At 37.7% G+C, this 23,787-nt stretch overlaps 1 protein-coding gene across 2 annotated transcripts; it reads left to right on the forward strand.

Moving 5' to 3' along the window:
- Positions 1-14,444: 14,444 nt before the first annotated feature.
- On the forward strand, positions 14,445-19,163 carry LOC121992579. 2 transcript variants are annotated; one of them, XR_006114956.1, is made up of 4 exons: positions 14,445-14,828; positions 16,847-17,093; positions 18,347-18,683; positions 18,879-19,163. XR_006114956.1 is itself a non-coding variant. In XM_042547052.1 (4 exons), the coding sequence occupies exons 1-4, from the start codon at positions 14,715-14,717 to the stop codon at positions 18,984-18,986; spliced, it is 738 nt and encodes a 245-aa protein (XP_042402986.1). In that variant the 5' UTR covers positions 14,445-14,714; the 3' UTR covers positions 18,987-19,163. The 2 variants fall into 2 exon arrangements, 1 of the variants encoding a protein (XP_042402986.1); XM_042547052.1 differs by having other exon boundaries at positions 18,347-18,615.
- The last annotated feature ends 4,624 nt before the right edge of the window (positions 19,164-23,787 follow it).

A 23,787-nucleotide genomic window follows, 5' to 3' on the forward strand; every position in this document is an offset into this window, starting at 1 on the left:
CGGCCCTATGGTATGCAAAGGTAATGAGCACATTGTGTACTTCTCTTACAATCAAAGAGGACATTATTTGAGCTAATGCCAATAAGGGAAAAAATCGACCAAGCTTACAGGAAGCACAAGTCAAGGGGGAGCTCCCAAGAGCAAACCTAAGGTATCTTTTATTGATGCAATTCCTTTAAGTAATGATAAAAAAACATGCTAGAAATAATTTATATCACTTTAATGTTATTTATCATGAAAATATGAAGCATAATAGGGTTAAAAAAATAGTATCATATTATACTAGAACAACTCTTCCTAAGGATAGGAAATTAGGAAATGGGTTAGGTAATAACTCTAAGAATTTTAGGTATATACCTAAAGAGAAAAATATAGAAGGAAAATCAACATCTAAGGATTTAAGAATAGAAAACCAAGCCTTGAGGTCAAAGCTTGATAAATTAGAAAAGACTCTTAAAAAGAATGAAAAATATCTTTAAAGAGCAAAATGTACAAAACCTAGGAATAGATAAGGAAAAGTCATTCAATGGCTATAGAGATTTGAGATACAAAAATTTAAAGCAAGAACAATGAGTCGTCATACTATAAAGTTCCATATAGTTATAGAGCTAACCCTAGGTCTAAGAGTCAAATCAAGGTTATAAGGGAGGTCATCCCTAAAATTAACCTTTAAAAGACCAATGTGACTAAGACTTCTAATAAGTCTAAGAAAGTCACTATAAAAGTCACAAGGGAAGTTATTCCTAGAGTTGACCTAGAGGAATCAAGTATGACCAAGTCCTCTAAGAAGCCTAGGAAGGTCATTAAAAAGTAACAAGGGAAGTTATCCCTAGTGAGTGTTGGTGCAGGGAGCACCAGACGATCGAACCTATTTTTGATTATGACAAAGGATTCAAAAGTTAAGATGTCTTGTTATCTAATAAGTGTGAATGAGCTTGTAGGAAAGTCATAAGAGTTCTTAGGCAAAAGTCCTAGTAGATTTTAGGCAGGTAAAAAATCCTAAGAGAAGATAACCCTAGGTTGTGGAAAGTCCTGCTGGGGTTAGACAATAAAGTCCTTATCCGGAGGATTGAGTGAAGTCTTGGCGGGTTGAGGACTTTGAGTGAAATCCTAGAGTTGAGGACTCTAGGTGAAAATCCTAGGGGTCGCGGACACCAGGTGGAAGTTTGGACGGGTCGTGGATGTTGGGACCGAAATGTAGCTAGAGGGGGGGTGAATAGCTCGACGCGATCTCGTGCTCGTCGTTGCTCGCTTCTTGGGATGATGTGCAGCGAAAATACAAGAAACACAAACAACAACGCTAACTCTAGGGATTTACTTGGTATCCACCTCAAGAAGAGGTGACTAGTCCAAGGATCTACACACTCACACACCCTCCATTATAAGAACACTCATTTACGGTAACTATCGAAAGCGGAGAAGCCTTACAAGCTCTCAGTATAAGAAGAAAGGAAAGGGAAATAGAATACAATGAGATCTTACAAGTTTGCACAAGAAACTCTAACCCTAACTTCTTCCTCGCCTCTTGACTTGGGCGTGCACCAGCACAAGCCTCCAAGAATCTTCAAGAAATGGCGGTGAAAGCTGTGGAGAAGTGGTTGTGAAGTCACTGTGTTGAAGAGAATCGAAGTCGTAGAAGTTCTGCGGAGAGAAACGCTCGCCAACAGCTAAATACGATGCCAACGGTCGAATCCCAATCGATTGGATTGCTCCCAATCGATTGGGGAGGCTTTGGATCGATCGGCCGATCGATCCAAAGCGCCTCTGTGCTCTCAAAAATTGCTTGGATCGATCGACCGATCGATCCAGAGCTTATTATATAGAATCGCGACTCCCAATCGATCGACCGATCGATTGGGGGCTCTGAATCGATCGGCCGATCGATCCAGAGTCATTCTGTGCGATCGCGCAACTCTCCTAATCGATCACCTGATCGATTGGGAGGTTCTCCTTCCGCGGGATACACCCAATCGATCAACCGATCGATTGGGCATGGGCCAATCGATCAGTTGATCGATCCAATCCATGTGTGACTTGCCAAATCAAGTCCAAACGTCCCTCAAACCAACATCCGGTCAACCATGACCTGTTGGAACATCATGCCTAGCGTCTGGTCACCCTTGACCTGCTAGGACTCCCTTACCAAGTGTCCGGTCAATCCCTTTGACCCACTTGGACTTCCCAACACCAGATGTCCGATCAACCTTGATCCATCTGGATTTCCTCGTGTCAAGTATTCAGTCAATCCCTTTGACCTAGTTGGACTTTTCTTCTGCCTAGCTTCACTCACTAGGACTTTCACCTGGCTTCACTCACCAAGATTTTCCAACTGTCTAGCTTCATTCACTAGGTCTTTCACCTGGTTTCACTCACCAGGATTTTCCTTCTGCCTTGCTTCACTCACCAGGACTTTCGTACTGCCTAGGTTCACTCACTAGGTCTTTCACCTGACTTCACTCACCAGGATTTTCCTTCTGCCTAACCTTCCAGTTAAGACTTTCACCTGGTTTTACTCATCAAGATTTTCCAGTCAAGTATCCAGTCAACCTTGACCTACTTGACTCTCCTTCACAATCTCCTCATATGGACAATTTACACCTGCAATCTCCATGTAGTCTACATGTATTGTCAAATATCGAAACCCAAACATCAAGACTTGAGTTTGACCCAATTCAAGCTCAGTCAATCAGGTCAACCTTGACCTAGGGAATATTGCACCAACACTGGAGTGGATATTCAGCAGAAAGTCCTGGAGTTTCGAACACTAAACAAAAGTCCAGATGGTCTAGAGGACCGGTCTGGCAAAAGGTAATTTCTCCTTAGATAAGTAAGTGAGAACGCGTTCCCCAAAGAGGGAACAGTAGGCGTTGATTCGACTTAGAATTTCTGGAAAATCCAAAAGTCAGAATAGGATAGTTTGGAGACTGTTAAAGTTATATTTTATAATACTTGCCTATTTCTCTAATTCTATTTTACAGGAAATTAACATTTTTGTAGGTTGAATTTTGTGGCCTTGATCGGTGGATCGAACCTCCGGATCGATTGACAGAACCCCGGAGATTAAATAAGCTTCTGGCTAAGTTTCGACCAAGGGATCAGTCGACCGAACCTTGGGTTCAGTCAACTGAATGATGGATAGGTATTAACTTAATCAGACTGGGTAGATCAGACCAGATAAGTCAGCGAGGAAAGCTGGATCGGTCCACCAAACGACGGGATCGGTCGACTAAACGAAAACTCATCCAAAGTGGTAGCATCTGGATGGAAAGCCGGACAAGTTCAGCAGGTTTGGTTGACCGAATAGCTGGATTGATCGACCAATCTGCGTCGAGTCAAAGATTGATCCCGAGATTAACGAATCTGGATCAGGTATAGCTCGGCTATAAAATAGGGTTCGACCAACATTTTCAACACATTGATTCCAAACGACTTTCTCTCTTGCGCACTGCTAAGAAAAGCCATTGACGACACTGTAATGCTGCTCCAATGACCTAGAACAAGAATTTTCAGATCTGTAGTTGTTGGTATACTTTACCTTACAATCATTTTAATATTGTAATTTTACACTTGTACTTATTCGAAACTAATAGTGAATTGCCTAACGAAAGCGATTAACAATCGCGAGCCTTGGAATAGGAGTCATCACAGGTTTCGAACTAAGTAAAAGAAACGTGTTAGCATTGTTTTACTTTTCTATCTTTATTTTGTTGCTATTTACTTTCATTTTTTTAAACAAATGTGAAAAAGACACGAGTGTTATCCATCCCCCCTCTCTAGCACATCTCGATCCTACAAGTGGTATCAGAGTGAAGTTGCTCTGAATTGGTGAAACCACCATTCGACCAAAAATTTTATATTTTTTTCCGCTAGTGAATATATTCTTACGCCTTTTCGGTTTTGAATCTTGAGATTTTTGGAGTCAATCGGAATCGATATTATCACCCCTTTCGATAATCTTTCTCGATTAAGTTCATTACTTCTCGAAGTTTGTACAACACCACTCAAGTTCTTTAGTTTTTTCTGTACTACTAATTCAAGACCCAGTTTTGGAACATTTATTATCTTTTGTGTGTGTGAGATTCTTTATCAATGACCCACCAAGAAGGCTATAGTACCGCTCGTCCGCTCCTTTTCTCCGTTCTGGGAGAGTAGTATGCTCGGCAAATACTTTCTTCCTGCGCGTCGCTTGAGCTTCCTTCACGTTTATGTATTCGATGGCACGCCTGAGCAGGTGATCGAAGTCTCTTAGCGGCCTTCGGATGAGTGAGTGGAAGAATTTCCCTTCAGTAAGCCTTTGGGAGAACACACTTATCAATATCTTTGAGGAGACCGATGAAATATCCATGGTCACCTGATTGAACCACTTGATGTAGGCCTCAGTGCCTCCTTAGGCCCTTGCTTTATCATGAATAAATTAATGCTCGCCTTCTAATGATGACAACTGCTAGAAAAATGATGCAGAAATACCGCTCGAAAGTCCTTAAAGTTGTGGATTAATCCAATTAGCAGTCACCTGAACTAGCGTTGCGTTGATCCTGAAAGGATGGTGAGGAAGACTCGACATTTCACTTGATTGGTGCACTGATAGAGTGTGATTGTGTTGTTGAATCTAGTAAAATGATCATTTGGATCAGTCGTCTCATTGTATTCCCCGATCATCAGTGGGGTATAGTATCACAGCAACGGATCGTCCAGAATCCCTTGAGAGAATTACCCGTTGATCTATTCAGGTGAATCATCGACCCGAGGTGCCTTTCCATTCCGTTTGTCATGGATAGGTGCGTTGTCCGAGGACGACCCTAGTTGTCTATCCGCTCGGCCCTGCTCCTATGAAGGAGTGTGGAACAATGCAAGATGAAAGGGGATTGGCGCATTGGGCACACCCCCGTATGTGCTGATTGGCTTCTTATTCTGCCCCCAAACATATATATGTTCCACTTGGTCTCTATATCCGGCCTACTGTCCCGCTGCTGATATTGTGGGCTCATGTAGTTGACGCTCGACCAGCACTTGTTGTTTTTGCTCCAATTTTTTTATTTCTCGGGCTTGTATCAGCATATCTAATTCCTCCTTGGTTAGCGTCACCGTCGTGAGTTGTCTAGCGTCCTCCATCTCCACATCTTGAATGGAGGCTACGTTCTCACAAATGACGCCAATATGATCCTGTCCGAAAATCATAAAGAATACTAGTTGAGGATGTGACTTCTTGGTTGACCGCATGCAGAGTCTGCTCCACTCTATAACACAAGAAACGTCAGTGCGGGGTCAGGGAAGGGGTCCTCGGCGTTGGCCCTCCGACGCTCAAGTCAATCACCGGAACAGTAGAAGAAAGCGGAGCAACAGTGAAAGTATGAGCGTGAATAGTGAATAACACATACCTCCACCAATATATGAATCCCCTTTATATAATGCTAAGTAAATGACGTACACGCCCCACGAGGTATGGACAAGTTCTCCAAACTGTCATATGAAAGGACATATCAAAAAAGTGTCTCTAACACTATACCTTAACAGGACATGCAAATCTTTGACAAGATAATAGAAGCTTCCATTGTATGATCCGTCTGTTGACCATGTGTTGTCAGCGACATTATCTTTCAAAGGGATATTAAGAAATATGAGAGGGGTCACATTGTTTGGCTGAGCGGGGGAGTTGCTCGGCCGAGGATCCCCGCTCGATCGACCTTAGCTGTTCTTCTCCGTAATCCCTTAGCTCAGTTGATTTTTTCGTCCAACCGGACCAGCACTCCGGTAGCCTTAGCGTTCCTCCATCCGTCATGAGCATCTGATATTCTTTCTATATGACTCGTCCGGGAGAGAGAGATCTACTCCGTTAAGCTTTGTGGTCGATCGGACCCTTCAAGCCTGATCGGCAACTGAAGTCGACCTCCTCTCGGTCCACTTTTAGTGAGCTCGTTGGTTCCCTGACATTTACCACTTTAACCTCTACGTTGACGGTTATCTCCGTCCTTAATATGATGGGCCTCGCTTATCACCGTATCATTCATGTTGAATAAATAATTGTATTAATCAAATGGTATTAAAAACTTATTAAATTAACCTCTGCATACGCGAGGTAAAGGTCGTGTCAGGCAGCCGCATGAGTCACACGGTAATGCTAAGCAATCGTGACAACCAAGGCGGTGACAACGGACCGATTTGGTCGCGCGCGTGGCCAAGGCGGCCGCCGCCATAAGTGACTTGGTTGCATACGTGGCCAAGACCGGGGCGACATACGTTGGATTTGGTCACGCGCAGGGCCAAGGCGACGACGGTCGCTCTAGTTAGTTGCGCGCACTGAAATGAAATAGGCGGGCGACACCAGTGGTAGTCACAGCAACATGCGGAAGGAGGAAGAGAAGAAAATCATCTGGACTTAGATTGTTGTCCCTGTTCTCTCCAAGATACGCAAAAGAACTCGTGTCCTCTTGGGGATACACAAAAAATTGAGCATAGATTTTCAATTTATTAAAATAAAATATAATTATAATTATCTAATAAATTTCTTTTTAATTTATTTAAATTAAAAATGGAATTTTTTTAGTTTGTTTTAACAAATTCTTGTGACAAATATAATTTCTGCAGATTCTGTTTTCTAATTATATGTAAATTCATTTCTAATTATTTTAAATTTCGTCTCAAAATTATTTCATGAAATGAATCGATAATTCTTTATAATTTACTAAATTAGAAATAAATTTTAGTTTTGTTTTAAAAAATTATTTCTAAACCCTATTTTCTTATAGTGCGATGAAATTATTATCCTATCATTTTCCTTTGGTACACCTTAAAAAGTTGTGATGATGATTTTAAAGTAAATAATAATAATAATAATTTTACTAAAAGTTGAAAAGACACAAGTTGCCAAAAACTTCTAAGAGCATTGACATATGTATTGGTGAATATTATAATACCATAATCTAAGATTCTAATAAAAAAGTATGGATTTATATGTAGTATACATATTATCTAATACTTCATTTTTTTCATATTTATTTTAATATTAACCCTTATTATTTGTGGGTTTCACTAGGGGCGGCTAGAGTGGACTCCAGCTCCCCACAACTTATGGATTATTTCCTATTAACTCTTTCTCCTTCCAATTTCCAGCCTATTACCCAAAAAAAAAAATTACACGAAAAAGTTTGAATTAAAATATTTAGTAAGAAAGGGTGAAAAACAAATCTTAGTTCATGTAGGTTATACGCGAGTCGTTTTCCTTCAATTTTAATAATTTTGTCAGCAGTTTCCTAAAGTTTGGGTTATAGGATATATGTATTCGAATCCTAAGAAAATTTCCAACCAAATTCGGTCATGACCATTACCTCCCTTTGAGTTTTTGACAATAATTTTAGCAAAATCACAGCATGACCACTTCATTATGACCCAAATCAATTTTCCTTCATTTTTTTAGGAGTTTTCAACTCGATTCTAAATTCTTGGTTTGAGGTTTTTCGATAGACGATTGTTAAAAAAAATTTCTACTCAATTTAGCTATGATTTTGAAAAGTTTGAAGCTTGATTCCAGCTTATATTATTTAATTTGTGGGCTGACTTGAGTAAAAATTTTACCCATTTGATTTAGTTTGATTTCAACTCATATATCAAACTAATATTGTTTATTGATAGATTTATTATTGTAGTTATGAAATTCTGTGAATTTGAAGTAAAATATGATAACTCTAAAATTATGTCCAATTATTAGTTGTGATTATTTGAGTTGAGGTGATATTTGGAGATAATGTTTATGAATTTTTAAGTTTAGATTTTTGGCCTAAAATTTTATTTTTATGAACTTTGGAAAAAAAAAATTCATTGGTTACGATATTTGAAAATTATGATTATATCGTTTATTCATATACTGAAGGTAATATATTTATTTAATTGATAGAATACATTTTGTTTTAACTTTTCCCATTTTTATAAAAATAATGGAACAATGATTTTTAATTATGAAACTTATTAAAATAGTTTTTAAAATCATATAACACAATTTCAATGATATTTTTTAATGATTTTTAATGTATTAAATATTAAATATTTTTATTACATATTTTTAGAAAATAATATTCACATAATTTTTTATTTTATTTAAAATTTTAAATTAAATAATTTATGGTATCAATTATAATCGACAGTTAACCCAAAGTACTTTTGAATCTGGGCTCCGCCCCTGGATTTGGCTGTCCATTTATTATCTTTATTTTTATTATAGAGGAATTTATGTATTAGGAAGGTTAAAATAAAATGTTGAGTATTTTTAGATAAAATTTTATTTTATTTATTTTATTAAAATTAACCGCTCAAAAAGTCGTTAGCTAGTAGTTGATTTTAATTTTAAAAGGTTTATTTTTTATAGGTAAAAACATATATATTAATTTTAAAAATTAAAACTGGCCTATGTGGGGGTGGTCCAGCCTTGTGCACTCACATACACGGACAATGAGAAAAAAAGAAGGAAAAATTCAATGACTACATGAATTTTAACATCCATTGAATGGTATAATACTATATTAATATGGTATAATACTATATTAATATTGGATATAAGTGATGTGAATGATGAAGTGGTGGAAGAGAAAATATGCTCCATTATGAATGAGACTTTAGTCTCATATTGAGAGTTTCATGGTATGTTGATTGATTTATATTGATTCAGATGGATTGAGGATGTGAACAAATGTGTAGGGAGAGACTCTTTCTCATACGTGGGTGCATAGGGGTACAAATCCAAGGCCTAGATTGCACTGACTCATGTGCGGGCAAGTCTTGCGCGCGTTGAATGCTGGATTGATAGGAGTAAAATTTGCCCAAGCGGAACTACCAATATTTTGTCACGTAAACCTTTTTGCTGCTCACTGTTGTTGCTTGTGTAACAGATGCATTAAAAAAATATTAATGCAACCGGGCAAATAATGATCATTAACGTTGCCCATTGGTCTGAGCTCTTACATAATGAGGCTGCGACCACAAGCAAAAGGTTACGCACATAAAAAAGCAGCAGAAGCTCTCCACTTACGTTCCTCCTCCTATGTCGTGTAGCTTTTGCTTGACGGAGTGCCTGTGATAGTTCGAGTACCTCTCAGTTCGCTGTGACTGTTAGATCTGACAATGAAATATTAAGGTTTAATAGGTAAATAGCCTTAACGAAATTTTTAGGGGTTTTTAGAAATTTTCTGGAATTTAATCGGAATCCGTATGACGGACTTAGAGGGGATGCACTTATGGGCTCGAGAAAAAAGCCTGTTTGGAATACCCAAATATGAGAGTTGATTGAGAAATTAAACCTTAGGTTATAAATATAAACCCTAAGTTTAACTCCTTATTTGCCCGATTTATATTCTCTCCTCCCGATCCTAACTGCCGCCCTCTCGCCCAACTCGCACGCCGACTCCCTCGTGATGGCCTTGGGTCGGGTACGGCGGGGGCGCTGGGGGCGAGCGATTTCGCCTTTTGCCACGTGATTCCCCTCACCACACCGCCGCCTCTCCTCAGCATGGGATCGCGCCGGCGTGGCTCATCCCGGCGTCGGCTGAGCCTTCTTCCCTCTTCTCCTTGCGAGTTCCTGCAAGCACAGCCGCCTCAGCGATCGATCGCGCCGGCACTGCTCATTCCGACGCCGACCGAGACCTAGGTTAGGGGGGTGCACGACTCTCCCAATCCTTCTTCCTCTGGATCTTACGACGCTGCTCATTCGTCGGATGGCGTCAGAATTAATCGGTCGCCCGTCCAAGACGAGTAGGGAGCAACACCGAGCCCTAGATCCTTCCGGTCGATCGCCTCCTCTTCTCCGGATCTTGGATTAGGTAGGTCCATTGCTGCCTCCTATTCACCCCGTCGTCTCTTTGTTGTGTTCCTGATCTCACCTCCTCATCGCCGTCATAGATCAACACCGAGTCGTGCCTTCATCACTGATCTCCTTTATCCCGAACCCGAGCTTCGACCATTAGTTTTACCAGCAACTGCTTTACCGACACCTTGGAGGTAATCAACTAACCTAGTAGATGATTTGAGAGATTGATCTAAGATCAGTGTTGATTTAGAGTTATTTGTTTGGAGAGCAGCGACTCCATTCTTCTTCGGCCATTGTTTTCGACAGCAGCCTCCTTCGGCAGCGGGCGACAAGTTAAGTGGCAGCGCTACGGATTTTGGTGAGTTTTGATTGATGCTTGAATTTAAATCTAAATTGATTGGTGACATGATTGGAGTAGTTAATCTAATTTGATTATGGATTTAATTAGTGATTTGTGGAGTTAGAAGAATTTACGATGGAGATTTGATTTCATGATATGTTGTGGTTTTGTTAACTAGTGGCTGGTTTTCAAGATCATTATCAGATTTGAGTTAATTGGAATTAAGGTGTTGTTTTGAGGAGATGAATAGTTATTCCTTTTGCTAATCTAGTTAGGATGGAGGTTATTTTGATTAAGTATCAATCAATGGGTAGATGATGACAACTTGGGATCAAAGTTGTTAAAAAAGTTGATTGTATTAAGGCTAAGTGATGATTGTGTTTTGATTAGGGCTATCCTAATTGGTTTAGAGATTGGTTTAGTTATTTGATTAGAATAGCTAAATAATATCTATTGACACAGGACTCTGATTTGGGGCGAGCAACACAACGAGGATTTTATTCTGATACGATCGACAAGTAAAGACGGGTACTTCTTACCTTGTTTCTGTAGTTCTTTGAACTTAGTGCATGAACTATCTTTGGTTAAAGAATTACTTTTATCTTGACTCCACTCTTATTTTTCATGCGCTTAATATTTCCACGCGAACTTTGAGATATTAGTTTACATATCTATACAGTCTCTCGTTGTTGTCCATGATAAGCAGATACTAGATATCATGCTTGTATGTTTTGATTGCTATTTATTTATGTATCATGTTGAACATGCTGACTTCATGTAGCATACTTAATTTTTGGCTTATATTGGTATGATGTCTGTTGTCTATTTATGTACCGTATTGAGTATGCTGGCTTCATGTAACATACCTAATTTTTGCTTATATTTGTATGATGACTGTTGCATTTGGCGCATCATATCATTGCATGCATGTCAACGACAAATTCTCCCTTACGGTCGAGAGAGCCGTTGACCAGGGCTGCATCCTCGGGCACTCGAGAGAGTGGTAGCTGGAGTAGATGTCGCTTGTCTTGTCGTGCCACACTCGGCCACTCATGGGTAGTGGTAATTGGAGTTGTGAGTAGTAGGGACCCTCGTCGCAGACGTAGCTAGTTAGTTACTATGCAATTGTCCCCTCGGCCACTCGAGAGAGTGGTAGTTGGAGTGGTGTACAGTCTGTCACTGACTCAGCCTCTCGACCATACTGGGGTCATGGTGCAGAGAGATGGGCGGGAGTGACCATCCGTGCATACGCTGTTATTATTATACCTGCTGTTATTGTTGCTCATTTATGCTGCTGTTATTAGCTTATGATGTTGTTGCTAGTTTATACTACTGTTGTTTCTTATGCTAATATGTTTACTTATGTTGAGTTATGCACTCGTGGTAGGTGTTTAGATCGACTAGTTTATTTATTGGTAAAATGGATACATCTTACATATTACCTTATAGTTATAGCAGTACTGTAGTAGGTTTGTGCCACCCCTGATCTTCTATTGTTAGCCTACGATATGATTTCAGGTATGAACATTTATGTTAACATCATGATAGTATCTGCTATTTCCTTCATGAGACTGTATACTCTTGGCTCACTTTCTAGTTGTATGTTATGTTCATGCACTATCTTTCCTTACCCGCTGAGTCCCTGTACTCACCACCTCGCAAACTGGTTTTCTTTCGCCAGGTAGCAGTAGATGATTCATGGATTCTTGGAGAGATGTCGGCTGCCAGTCCTGGGTCCTGCGTTATATCGGTTTTATTTCCGCTTTACTTGTATTTTTAGTATACAACGATTTTAGTATTATATGAATTGGTCTGTGTTTGGAGTTTGATTCGTGGTGTTTTGCTTTCGTGATCTTGTGGTTGTGTAAGCCTAATTGGCTAGTAAACTTTAGTTGTGGATTGTGGGTTTTCTCTTCGTTTTTCGTTATGTTTTTGATACAGCCGTGTGGGCTAAATATTAACTGTGTGGTTGTTTTATTCATTTATGTCCAACCGGGTAGGCTGCGTATATTAACTGCGTGGTTATGTTGTTTCTATTTTATATATGTTCCAGTCATGTAGGCTGATAAATATGTTATGTGTGTTTGTATCTATTGCTTCATATTGTTACTGTACAAGGGAGATGCTACCGGATTTTTGTCTGGCAGGGACTCCTCTGGGGCGTGACAGTGACCCTCAGTGCTTGGGGAGAATCACGGTTCGCCATTGTATCATGGAAAACAGATGACCCGAGAAAGCCTCGAAGCACAGCCGGAGGTGGGGCGAATTTGTTTCAAAGAAACTGCATTCGTCGCAGGCCTCGGTTTACTTAGTTCACCCGTCCGACCGCGTTATAGGCTTCTCTCTGTTGTTCAACAGCAACTCGCTCGGGAAAAGTCTGTAACTAGCTGGGCAGCAACTTGCTCGGTAAAAGCCTACAACTCGCTCGGCAGAAGCCTGCAATTCACTCGGTTGCTCGCCCTTTTGCTCGATTGGGCTGAGCAGCAGAGCGACCACTTGGCTGCTTCGCTCGATCTATCTGCCTGACCGACCTTGATCTCGCTCGACACTCGATCGCCAAGCTTGCTCAGCTAAGCTGCCCGTCCGACCTTCAACTCGCTCGATCTCTTTACTCACCCGACCGACTATAAGCTTGCTCGGTCACTCCACTCGACCAGCCACTCGCTCGGTCTGCTCCGAAAGCTACTCGCTCGGTCTGCTCCGAAAGTTACTGCTCGGCCGATCTTCTCGCTCAGCAACTCAGTCCGCTCTGTTGTTCTTCGGCTCGTAGCAGAAACCAGTTCTTACTGGTAGCTTGAAATTATCAGCTCAGATTATTTCGACTGTAAATTTAATTTAATTTAGTGTAAATTAAATTCAACTAATACACTATAAATCTTCGATAATTATTTTATTAATAATTAATTCATTCAATGTGGATGCTGTGGATGCTCCCAGTCAAGACACAATAACAATTTTAAAAGCTAAATGATCGTAGTCAATCGTACAACACAATATCAATTTTTTGCTCATATTATTTTCATCACTAACACTCTAATTTAGGCCTAAGAGAGCCTTTACAAAACTAATAAGGATATTATATTAATTGTTACATTTTTTCTCTGGTTGTTAAAGGAAAATTGTGCAATGTTTTGACAAGTCTGTAAAATTTAAAGTTGACGAATACATGACATCTATTGATCAAAAGTTAATTCTTAAAAATTAACGATCTAATTAATCAGTGTAGTAGATGTATAAATTTTTTTAAAAAAAATTAAGAAGGTAAAATGATAATTTTAAAAGTGACTGAGGTTTGATTGAAAAATAATAAATTAAAAAATAAAATAATTGTGCGGTAAAAATTAAAGAAGCACTCTTCATTTTTATTATGTCAAAAGGGTTTAATCACATTTATTCTATTTTTTATATATATAATCAAGGTGTCTAGTTTTTACTTATTAATCCTGAAAGTGAATTTCGTCCCTCGGATGTATCCGAAAACATAATAGTAAGTGTCAGCGAGTGATTGATCCCGCAGTCATATCAGCCTTAAAAGAACACTAATAGTGCTGTCGTCGAAAAAGAACAGAGCAAAGGGGAGAAAGAAAAAGGAGAAGAACGGAGTCGCTAGACAGTGGATTGCAATTTGAGGGGAGTAAAAAGTGAGAAAAAAATAAAAAATAACGAGGCTTTCTTAAAAAATATATATATTCTAATTTACTTTACTTATAAACTTAATTCAATCATAATTTAACTAAATTAAATATAAATCAATCTATTTGAATCAATATAATCTTTATTTCCATACCTATTTGATAAATTTAGATCAGATTTAATCCAATTTAAATTCTGTATTTTTATTTTATATCCGACGATTCGATTTGTTTTTTAAATTTAAAATATAATATTTAATAAAATTTACAATAAATTGAGAATTCCAAATCTATCATACCAATATAATTAATGAACTAATTTTTGGACTCGTTTAGAGTGGCCATGAGTTGAGTGTTTCTCGAGCCTCACATCATGTCGGGGAATGCAAAGTCCTTACACATCAATATAAAAAATAAATAAAAATATTTTTTAATTTTATCAAAATTATTATATTAGAATTTTCTTTATCAACTTAATTAAAATTATTTTAATTTAGTTAAAATTATTTTAATATTTCCATAATTATTAAATTATAATTATTATATTTACATAACTATTATATTTTTTAATAATTATATAATACTTTTTTTAATTTTTATCCAAGTTAATTATTTTTAAAATTATTTAGATGACTATTTTCAATAATTCTAAACTTACCGGGGTTTTAGTGCATAAGATTCAAGACAGCTGGATTTTCAGTTCCTCCTCATTGTGGATTATTCTAGAGAAATCCAGAAAGGGAAAACATGGCGCGGTGCCTCAAAGGCTCTGTTTCCGTTGACGGCGACGAACCTTTCCTGCCGCAGTAACAGCTGCAAAGCGAGTGGAGAAATACCGAGTCGAGATCTAAATCTCTTCGAGGGTTTCCTCCTTTGTTCCATTGATTTATTGTGATTTTTTGGGAGTTCTGCTGGTGGCGGTTCGAATTGGCGTGGTGATTTGTAGCGGATGGAGATGGCTGGGTTCGCTTCGAGGAAGGCGAAGAGGAAAGATCTGGAAGAGTTTTACGACGAAGAGATGGGCCACCCGCTGTCATGTCCTGCTACGAAGATTAGGAGACTGGTAATATGCTCTTCTGACTTGCTATTCTGCTCTTTAGTTGGAAATTTGTCTTGCTTGTTTTTTTTTTCTAGGTTCTGATTTTGTTCTTCAGCCAGTTTTTGCATAAACAATTTTGAGGGAGAAACAAACTATCTTATTTCTTTTAAAAGAAATATCCTATTTCTTTCACCATCAGGTGAATGCATGCTTTTGATGTCTAGTTGAATAGATTTATGGATTATATGAGAAGTATCTTACTATGTAATGTGGATAACATACCTAGTGCTTCTACTATCAGATCCAAGACGCATATATGGGGTAGAGACTGGCATGTGTAATAGAGATTGATATGAGGGATCATAACAGAGCCAGTTTAGAAGTGACACGTGTTATAGAGGAAAGAGGTAGCAGAAAATCGTTGAATTTACTAATGGTTGGAACAAATTATGGCAAGAAGGCATTTGATGGGCATCCATTTTTAGACTCTATAAAAGGGAAGAGATTCTGGAGATCTTGAACTGCATGTAAGGTGATATAATTTCTCCACCCTGGACACTTATTTCACCCTGATCAATCCCACTTAACCCCGCTTCAATTACAAAGTAAAATCACATATATCAAGCTCCTCTATTGTACATCATAACCGCTCACATGTCCCATCCTTCATTGTTGTGGAACTGAGCATAACCAACTTGAACTCAAGCGAGTTGACATTCACTTCATTTCTTCCTTTCGACTTCAGCTGAATAATTCCCAGTTCCAGTGAACTGCTAACTTGATTACACTTAATCTAAGATGTGAATCAATCGCTGACAGCTGACTAACAAAAATATGCTATGCTTATCTGTAAGTGATTAGTTAATTCAATCTGTGTTGAATGTGATTTGATTTTTCTTATCATAATAAAGTAATCAAATACAAAATTTAAGTGCAACTTTATAGCACAAGTGCTAGTAGGGTCTTGGTTGAGAAACATTTGATTTCACTTTGATATTCAAGGTTATCAAGCATCAACATCCTATAGGTTTAGTTTCTTGTCCATGGTATGCTTTGGCAACGTTAAATAACCAAAGTAGATGCTCTTTTTCTTCCATAAAACATACATAGATGAGCATTAAATGAGTTTGTCCTCTAGTCATTAGGTGCCAAAGGGATTTTAGAAAATAATTTGTAAGGCACGCTGCTTGGTACATTCTCTTGATCCTTTTTCAAAGCTCCCTTCACATAACCTGGGGACGGGTTATGAGTCATCTTTTTTTTTTTTTTTGCTACAATTGATCCTTTTTCAAAGATCTCCTCTGAAATGTTGAGAACAAGTGAAAACCATGGTCCTCATCATATTCTTCCCTTCTTTTATCCAATTACTTCAGGTCCATTTCAACCTGAATGAATAAATTTATAGGACAATCAGTATGCATATTTTTATTATTATCATTGTGAAGGTTGTTTCTTTCAAATTTTTGAGGTTGGATTCATGAATCTTATCTCTCCATTCACCATTACACTTGATGCTAGGCCATATATCACTAGTGATATCTAGGCTTCTTAAATAATGTTTTATTACTTAAATCTTCTTTAGTCTTTTTCTACATCTTAGATCTTCAACTCTGGTTGATTTAACTAGTATAACTTTATAACTATAATTTTTTATTTTAATCTTTCTTAAAGTATTAGTTGCAAAACTGCTACTGCAATTCTTTATTGATTGGTTATTTAATTAATCCTTCCTGTAAGTCGAATTCAGTTCATACAACATTGAGATTTATGCTGTCAGGTATCAGTGAAATATGCCTGCATCATACAATCATGCATGTTCCTGCACTATAAACCTGTGATTCTCTGAGATTTGCCAATCTGCATGTCCTGATTGAAGTGCATATTGATCTAATTATTATTATTAGTTGAACTATTGTTTAAAAATGATACACATTCCTTTGATGACTTTTCTCTCTGTTTATTGTAGTACTTCATAAGCTATTACTGTGTTTCTTATGTTTTCTCCCTTCGATTATCATGATGTTTGCAATTTGTTTTTCTAGGATGCTGACATGCTCTCTGTGATGGAAGAGAATGATACAATCACTGTGTCCAGACTTCCCTATCTGCTGCCAAAGGAACAATTGCAAGACATGGAAGTTGTTCCAACCCATAACGTGGCAACATATCATCCAAACGAGGAGAGATCCTTAGTTATATATAACACTCCTGAAGCCTTACCAGTTGTACCCTCTGATGAGCCAATGGTTTCTTTTAGAATGAGCTCAAATTTGATTCATGGAATCAAAAGTAAGTGCTCACAGACCAAATTGTGAATAGACAGTAACGAGTTCTCTAATCCTTTATCAGGTACAATAATTGGAATATTTTTTCCATTGATCCGATATTCTCCAGCTGATTTGTTTTGATGTCAATGTGCATCATCTCACAGAAACTCTTGGTGTTAAGTGAGTATTCAATCATAGGGTTATCAGATAAGTTTCACAAAAAGATTGAATATCAGACAGTAGGTTCACCTATCTAGTATCATTGGCTGGTATATGGTTCCAACTTCCAAGTGCTATCTCTTTTAGTTGGACAGCTGGCACAGATAAATTGCTCGTGCTGACATAATTTCAATGGTATCAATTGACATAGGTATTGGTCGAGACATTTTTTTTACTAACTCATCCTTGTTCATTTACCAGGAAACACTATAAAAGAGAGGAAAGGGGAAGCATCAACTAGAACACCATCAACTAAGGCTCCGTTTGGTAGAGGTGATAGGATTAGAAATGGGTTGATAGAATAGGATTGGAGGTAGGATTAATAATCACTCCCCATGCCTAGGGATTATGAATCCCACTCCCAATTCATCCTAATCCTACCCCTAACCCACCCTACCAAACAACATATTATTTACTTTTTGAAAACATAATCTTAATCCTATCACCCCTACCAAACGGTGCCTAAGTGACCATGAAGTAGGAGAAATTGAGATGCATCTATGTTCTATGATTATATCTGTTCAAATTTCAATTGTTCTTGGTTCAAATTCAACTCCTAGTAGTTAACTTAGATATACTTATAGACATCTGAAAAATTAATTTCAATACCAAATGTCTTTTTAACTTGGATATTGGAAAATTATGGGATTGTTCTCACTATGAGGCTTCAAATCAAGGTTTTCATTTGATGCACAACAGTGATTTTGCTATTATTAAGATATTAATCATTAGTTGACTATTTGTAGTATTTCTATAACTTGTTACTCTAAGGTGTAATCTAATTAACTTTCTAATTATTATTGAATAGAATGATATTATATGATTAAAAGTATTTGAATTGTGTTTTCAGCTCATTTTGAAGTGTGCCAAAACTTGCTGAGTATTAGCAGGACATGGTACTTCGAAGTCTGAAAATCCAGCATCGAAATATACTTGCATATTGTTTTTTTTTTTAAACTCTTATGAAGTAGATTCAACTTAATCTGCAGTTGTAATCGAACAATTCTCTGCATCTACCGTTAGCATCATCTTTGACTATGTGTCACTTTGCTGCAGACAAATTGTTCAAGCTTCAGGATCAAACTGTCTTCAACATGGACGACAAGGTAGCTGCATCCAATGACTCCCTAGCATTGGTTCCTTGGGTGCCACGGCAGGAATCTCTCAATTCGTACGAGTTCATTGCCACTCAATTCAGTGATCCACAACATGACCCGATGGAATCCGAACAAGCTGAGGCAGTTCTCATGGAAGTCGAAGAAAACAAAGAGCAACCAGGGACTCTGAATTTGAAGCAAATGCGCTCCAGCAATGGCAGCAACATTGTATGACTTCTAAGCACTTGCCTAATACACCAAATCCTATAATATGGTAACCTTGAAGAGGAACCGAGGTAGTGATCAGTTTTCCATTTAGTTGAATTCTGAAAGTGTTCATATCTCTTTCTAGTGCTTATAAATTCATTAGTGAATTGCTTGATCAAAGTTGATGAAATAATAATAGTCTCGTGAAATCGCATAGTAACAAATTACCAGTATATTCTTGCTAATCTTCGTTTATGAAACTCATTACGTGATCATCTTTGTAGGCTCTCATGGTAGTTGGAGAAAGCAAGGACCAAGCCAGAAGCAATGAATTGGAAGTGAGGAGGAGCTCCGGCAATGGCAGCAACATTGCATGGCTCATCAATACTTAGTAAAAAAACATACCTAACCCTATAAGGTGGTAATACACTGATGAAAAATGGAGGTATCGATTAGTTTTCCTTCTGGTTGAATGTTAATCCATCGAACTCAAACCTCTAAAGTCTAAAGAGGATGGTGTTTGTAAAGTTTACTACAAGAATAGCAAGAACACACGTCTGACTTCACTAGATTACTATTTCACTTCAATTGATTAGTATGCGACACGTATTTGTTTTTATTTTTTTAAAAGTGTGTTTCTAGTGGGAAATAAAAATAAAAATAAAACAAAACAATAGAAAAAAATTCAATTGCATTTTTCCTTGTGAAAACAGTAGAGGGAAAAATGAATATCTATACTGCATTGTTTCCTTGTTTAAAATATTTTTAAAAAACACGTAAAATTTATCTTGTACGTTATTTTTTTTATTGGTTTTGATGAATGAAGTTATAAGTTTTTTTCACTCATTTTATAAGTTTTAGTCGTAATCAATATACGGAGAAAAGTAAAAACTATGCTAATACTAGTTAAGAATTAACTTCTAGACCTCATAATAGCTGCTGTTCATCTTAAGGGGGTAAAATTCTTATAGACACGTAGATTCGCATATTTACATTTAGTGTGTTCATGCCTCTTTTATCAAAATTATTGATTTCATCGTACCAGTAAAGTATAGTTAAATAAACATAAATCACTGGCCTAGTAAACAAGTGGCAGATATAAGTAAATAAAAGTTCCATTAAAACAAATTAATTAATAAAATCAATTAAATTTAAAGGTTTGATTATTTTGGAAATTTATTTTTTAAAAAATATTAGTTTAGGTAATTTAATTTATTTTTTATTTTAAAATTTTTAATTCAATTAAATTGAATAAATCAATATTATCAATTGAATCGGACAGAAACAAAACCGCACCATAGATTATTTTTAAAAATCAACGCAGTTAAGTTAATTTCATTTTTGACAAATTAATCTATATTTTATTAATTTAATTTATTTAATTTTTATTAAAAAGATCCATCTAACAAAATTTGATTTATTTAATTTCGTGGTTTAATTTTTAAACTTGCTGAGCAGTTCAAGTCATACGTCACCTAGAAAAGGTCATTAATTGCTTCCCGAAGACATGCAGACATGCCCTCTGTTTAGATGGGGAGACCTCCCCCCCCCCCCCGGGGGAGACCTGCGCATAGTATTACCCTATGTCTAGATCTCCCCTGTCAAATGATGCATCTACTCTCCTCTTCGTTTTTTTTTTTATTTCATTTAATTTCCATTTAATTTTAATTTTTTTATTAATTTTATTTAAAAATAGCTCTCATACTTGTATATTTTTAATTAATTTAATTTATTATTTTTTATCAATACTTTATTTTTTCAATTTTATTTAGTTTTTATTTTATAATTAATTTAATTTATTATTTTTTTTCATAATACTTGTATTTTTTTCAATTTATTTTCCTTTAAATTTTGTTTTTTATTAAATTTTTTTTGTTAATCAGTTTTTTTATCAATTTTTTTTTTTGAATATTTTTTTAATATGTTTATAATCTTTTGTTTATTTTTAGTTTATATTTAAAACTAACAAAAATACTAACAAACACATTCATATCTTAGGAACAAACATATTTTTTTTTCAAATAAAGAGTACATGTAATAATACAAAAAAAAAATATGAAAATATATAAAAATAGAAATCTTAATCAATATTACCTCTAAATTCTGCTCCCGACGCGTTTGGTGGTGGTACACCTATTACTTCATACCACAAATGAACACGTGTCCTACAACGAGTGACCCATCCTTTAGCTTCATACGATGAATGTTGCCACCACCAAGTTGAAATGAGTGGTACAGGATAATGAGGATGTAAGAAAACTTGTACGAAGTGATTACCAACATGAGCAATAGCTATTTCTCGACACTCTTGGTTTGGAGGAGTTCTTAATGGCAAGTGAGTAAAACAACTCCCAACATTCTCACCAAAGTTATGAAGTACAAGATTGTACCTTAATGCTATGACAATTTCCAAAGGCATAGTGTCCATCCAATACATTTCTGATGCCCACAGCTCGAACCAATTCAATGAAAATAATAGATTGGTTACCAAATTTGGATCTAGATAAAGTTGATCATATAGATCCTTATTTTGTTGAATATCTTTTATAAGCTCAAATCGTACTTGAAACCAACATTCTTCACCATACCCAATTAGTGCAGCTATTGCCCTGAATCCACAATTACCATCAGGTTGAACATCAACAGTGTGAGAAATATAACGCTGCAGAGGCACAGGTAATTTCTCAATATAAGTATCATGGATGGGTGGAACTGGAGAGTGATCATGGGTCGTTTCTGTTGGAACCTCAAGGTGTTTTGATGTAATCAAACGAATTAAGTTATGTCCTGTTTTGTCTAACCCTTGTGTCTAAGTGTACAGGAGCTTATGAAAACAGGAAGTCAAGCGGAAGACGCGGCTAGCGAGAAGGACGGCACGGGAGAGAGCCGACGGGCTCGGTGCGTCTGAGGGATGTGGTGACCGCGAAAGAGTACATCGGCGGACGAAAAGAACGTACGCGACGTTCGAGGAACGAGAAACCGGGAAGGAAGGCTGCTCGAGGAAAAGGCCGAAACTTGGGTTCGGGTGAGCCCTATTCCGGATGGCTGAGATCACCCAAGCTAGCGGAGCCGGAGCGAAAAGACCCGGACCGAGATGAGCTAAACCGGAGACAGAAAAAAGTCAATTTCTGTTGACTTTAGGGCTCCGGGCGCCTGAAACCCTTCCGGCCGCCCGGACCGAAGATATTGACCAGATCGAGTCAAACTCGATTTGAACGTTGGGGGATAAAGTTTTATCCCCCCAGGGCGCCCGGAACCCCTTCGGGGCGCCCCGACCAGTGCTATAAATATAGCACTGATTTGCACAGCTTATTTAACTCACTTGTAATCAATTTTCTCTATGCTTTCATTTCTGTTCTTTTTATTTGTGCTGTCAACGCTGTAAAGAGGCTACTCCGCCCGAAGGAGATCATTAGATAGTGCGCTTACTTTCCTTGGATTAGCAATCCCCTGATTGCAAACCAAGTAAACCTCTGTGTCTAATTTACATGTTATTAGTATCTTTATTTTTGATTACAAGTTCTTTTAAATTAGTCGAATAACTGAGAAAGATTTGTGGTGTTTTTTTTGTAGGGCAATTCACCCCTCCCCTCTTGCCGACCTCCAAAGGGACCAACAAGTGGTATCAGAGCGAGGCGCTTCAGGAGGACTAATCGTCGATCGAAGCAACAAGATGGCCGGATGATAACCATGATTTTACTGCATTATTTTGATTCATATATGCATGGTTTGATGTTGATTTCATAGTTTAAATCATGGTTACATCACATTTTGTGCATAGTGTGTATTTTTGGACTTAATTGCAAATTATATTATTTTTTGTGCTATTTGATGCTAATATTTGATTCTTATTTTGTAGGCATCAAAGGATCTTAGATTTGGATCTATTTGGACCGAAATTGGGCTCGAATCGGAGTTCAAACAAGAAGATCAAGCTTTGGAGCATTATGAGCCGTTCATCAAGAATAGGACAGATCTGGACCATCCGTTGAAGATCTGGCCGATCCAACCTAATGGGGAGCAGATCTAAGCCATTGATGAAGATCCAGAAGTTTTGATCCAGATCTGAGTTCATCCAGCCATTGATCCAGCCGGATTAATCTGGGCCGTTCATTGAAGATCGGCAGATCTGGACCATCCAGTGATGATCTGGACGATCCGACCTAAGGGAGGGTAGATCCAGACCCTAGATCAACATCAGTACCTTCAGATCAGATTTTGGATGACTTTTCACCGTTGATTTAGCCCGGAATCATCTCAACCGTCCATTCCAGATCCAGATCTGATTTAAATGAGAAGCTACAGTACCCAGCTTCTTCGTCGATACTCCACAGCACAGTAGATTCGTCCCGGCGCGGTTTTCTCCGGATTTCGACCCCTTTCTCTTCTCCAATCAATCTCCCGAGCTTCTATCTTGGTGGTGAGCTTCTCGGCGGCGACATCCCGATCTTCTGGAGCCATCGGAGAGTGTTCTCTCCGGTGGAATTTGGCTCGCGGCATCTTCCTTTTCCAGCTCGATTTGGCGGTGGTCCTCCAAATCCAAGCTCTGATTCCCATCAGCAACATTCGGAGGTGGTCTTCCGGTGTTCCTGAGCTTCACTCGACGTTCATCCGCGTTCCACAGCCTTCAAATCCAGAGGCAGATTTCCAGATTTTCGGCATTTTCTTGGGTTTAGGGTTGTTTCAGCTCGTCGGGGGTGGTCCGTCGGCGTTTTTGAACCTTCCTGGAACTGATACGCTGTAGAGAGTCTCCACTGAGGTCCAGAGTTGGGTGGTCTCGACTTTGGCACTCTTGTGTGACGGCTTGAGTGTGAAGTTTGGTGAGATTGGTTGTGAGTTAGATTGGTTAGGATTTATTTCGTTTTATTGGTGTTTTTACAGCTTAAAACAGATTCCTTTTATGTTTGTTAAGTTCTTATCATTGCAATTTAGCATTTCTTTGTTTTGTTGAAGTTTAATTCATGTTTGGTAGTTGTAATTTCATTGATACAATTTAGTTTAATTCTTGTTTGATGCTTAGTTAATTGTTTAGTGTTTAAGTTCTAAGTTAGGGTTTAAATTCTGCTTAGATTAGATTTTATTTCTGTCTTGTTATTTCATATTTAGTTTAAGTGTGTTGATAGATTTATCACAACGTAGTGTGACAATACGTAATGATTTGTTCATTGGCACATAGTTAGGTTTCACTCTTGC

Source organism: Zingiber officinale, chromosome 6B (assembly GCF_018446385.1).
Source record: "Zingiber officinale cultivar Zhangliang chromosome 6B, Zo_v1.1, whole genome shotgun sequence".
Classification (NCBI taxonomy): Eukaryota; Viridiplantae; Streptophyta; class Magnoliopsida; order Zingiberales; family Zingiberaceae; genus Zingiber; species Zingiber officinale.

What these genes read in the sequence shown, in the direction of transcription:
- LOC121992579 (XM_042547052.1), top strand. Translation starts at nt 14,715, where the DNA reads ATGGAGATGGCTGGGTTCGCTTCGAGGAAGGCGAAGAGGAAAGATCTG. An exon ending in TTTGATTCATGGAATCAAAA is followed by an intron (nt 17,094 to 18,346) that starts GTAAGTGCTCAC and finishes ACTTTGCTGCAG; the next exon opens with ACAAATTGTTCAAGCTTCAG. An exon ending in CCAGCAATGGCAGCAACATT is followed by an intron (nt 18,616 to 18,878) that starts GTATGACTTCTA and finishes TCATCTTTGTAG; the next exon opens with GCTCTCATGGTAGTTGGAGA.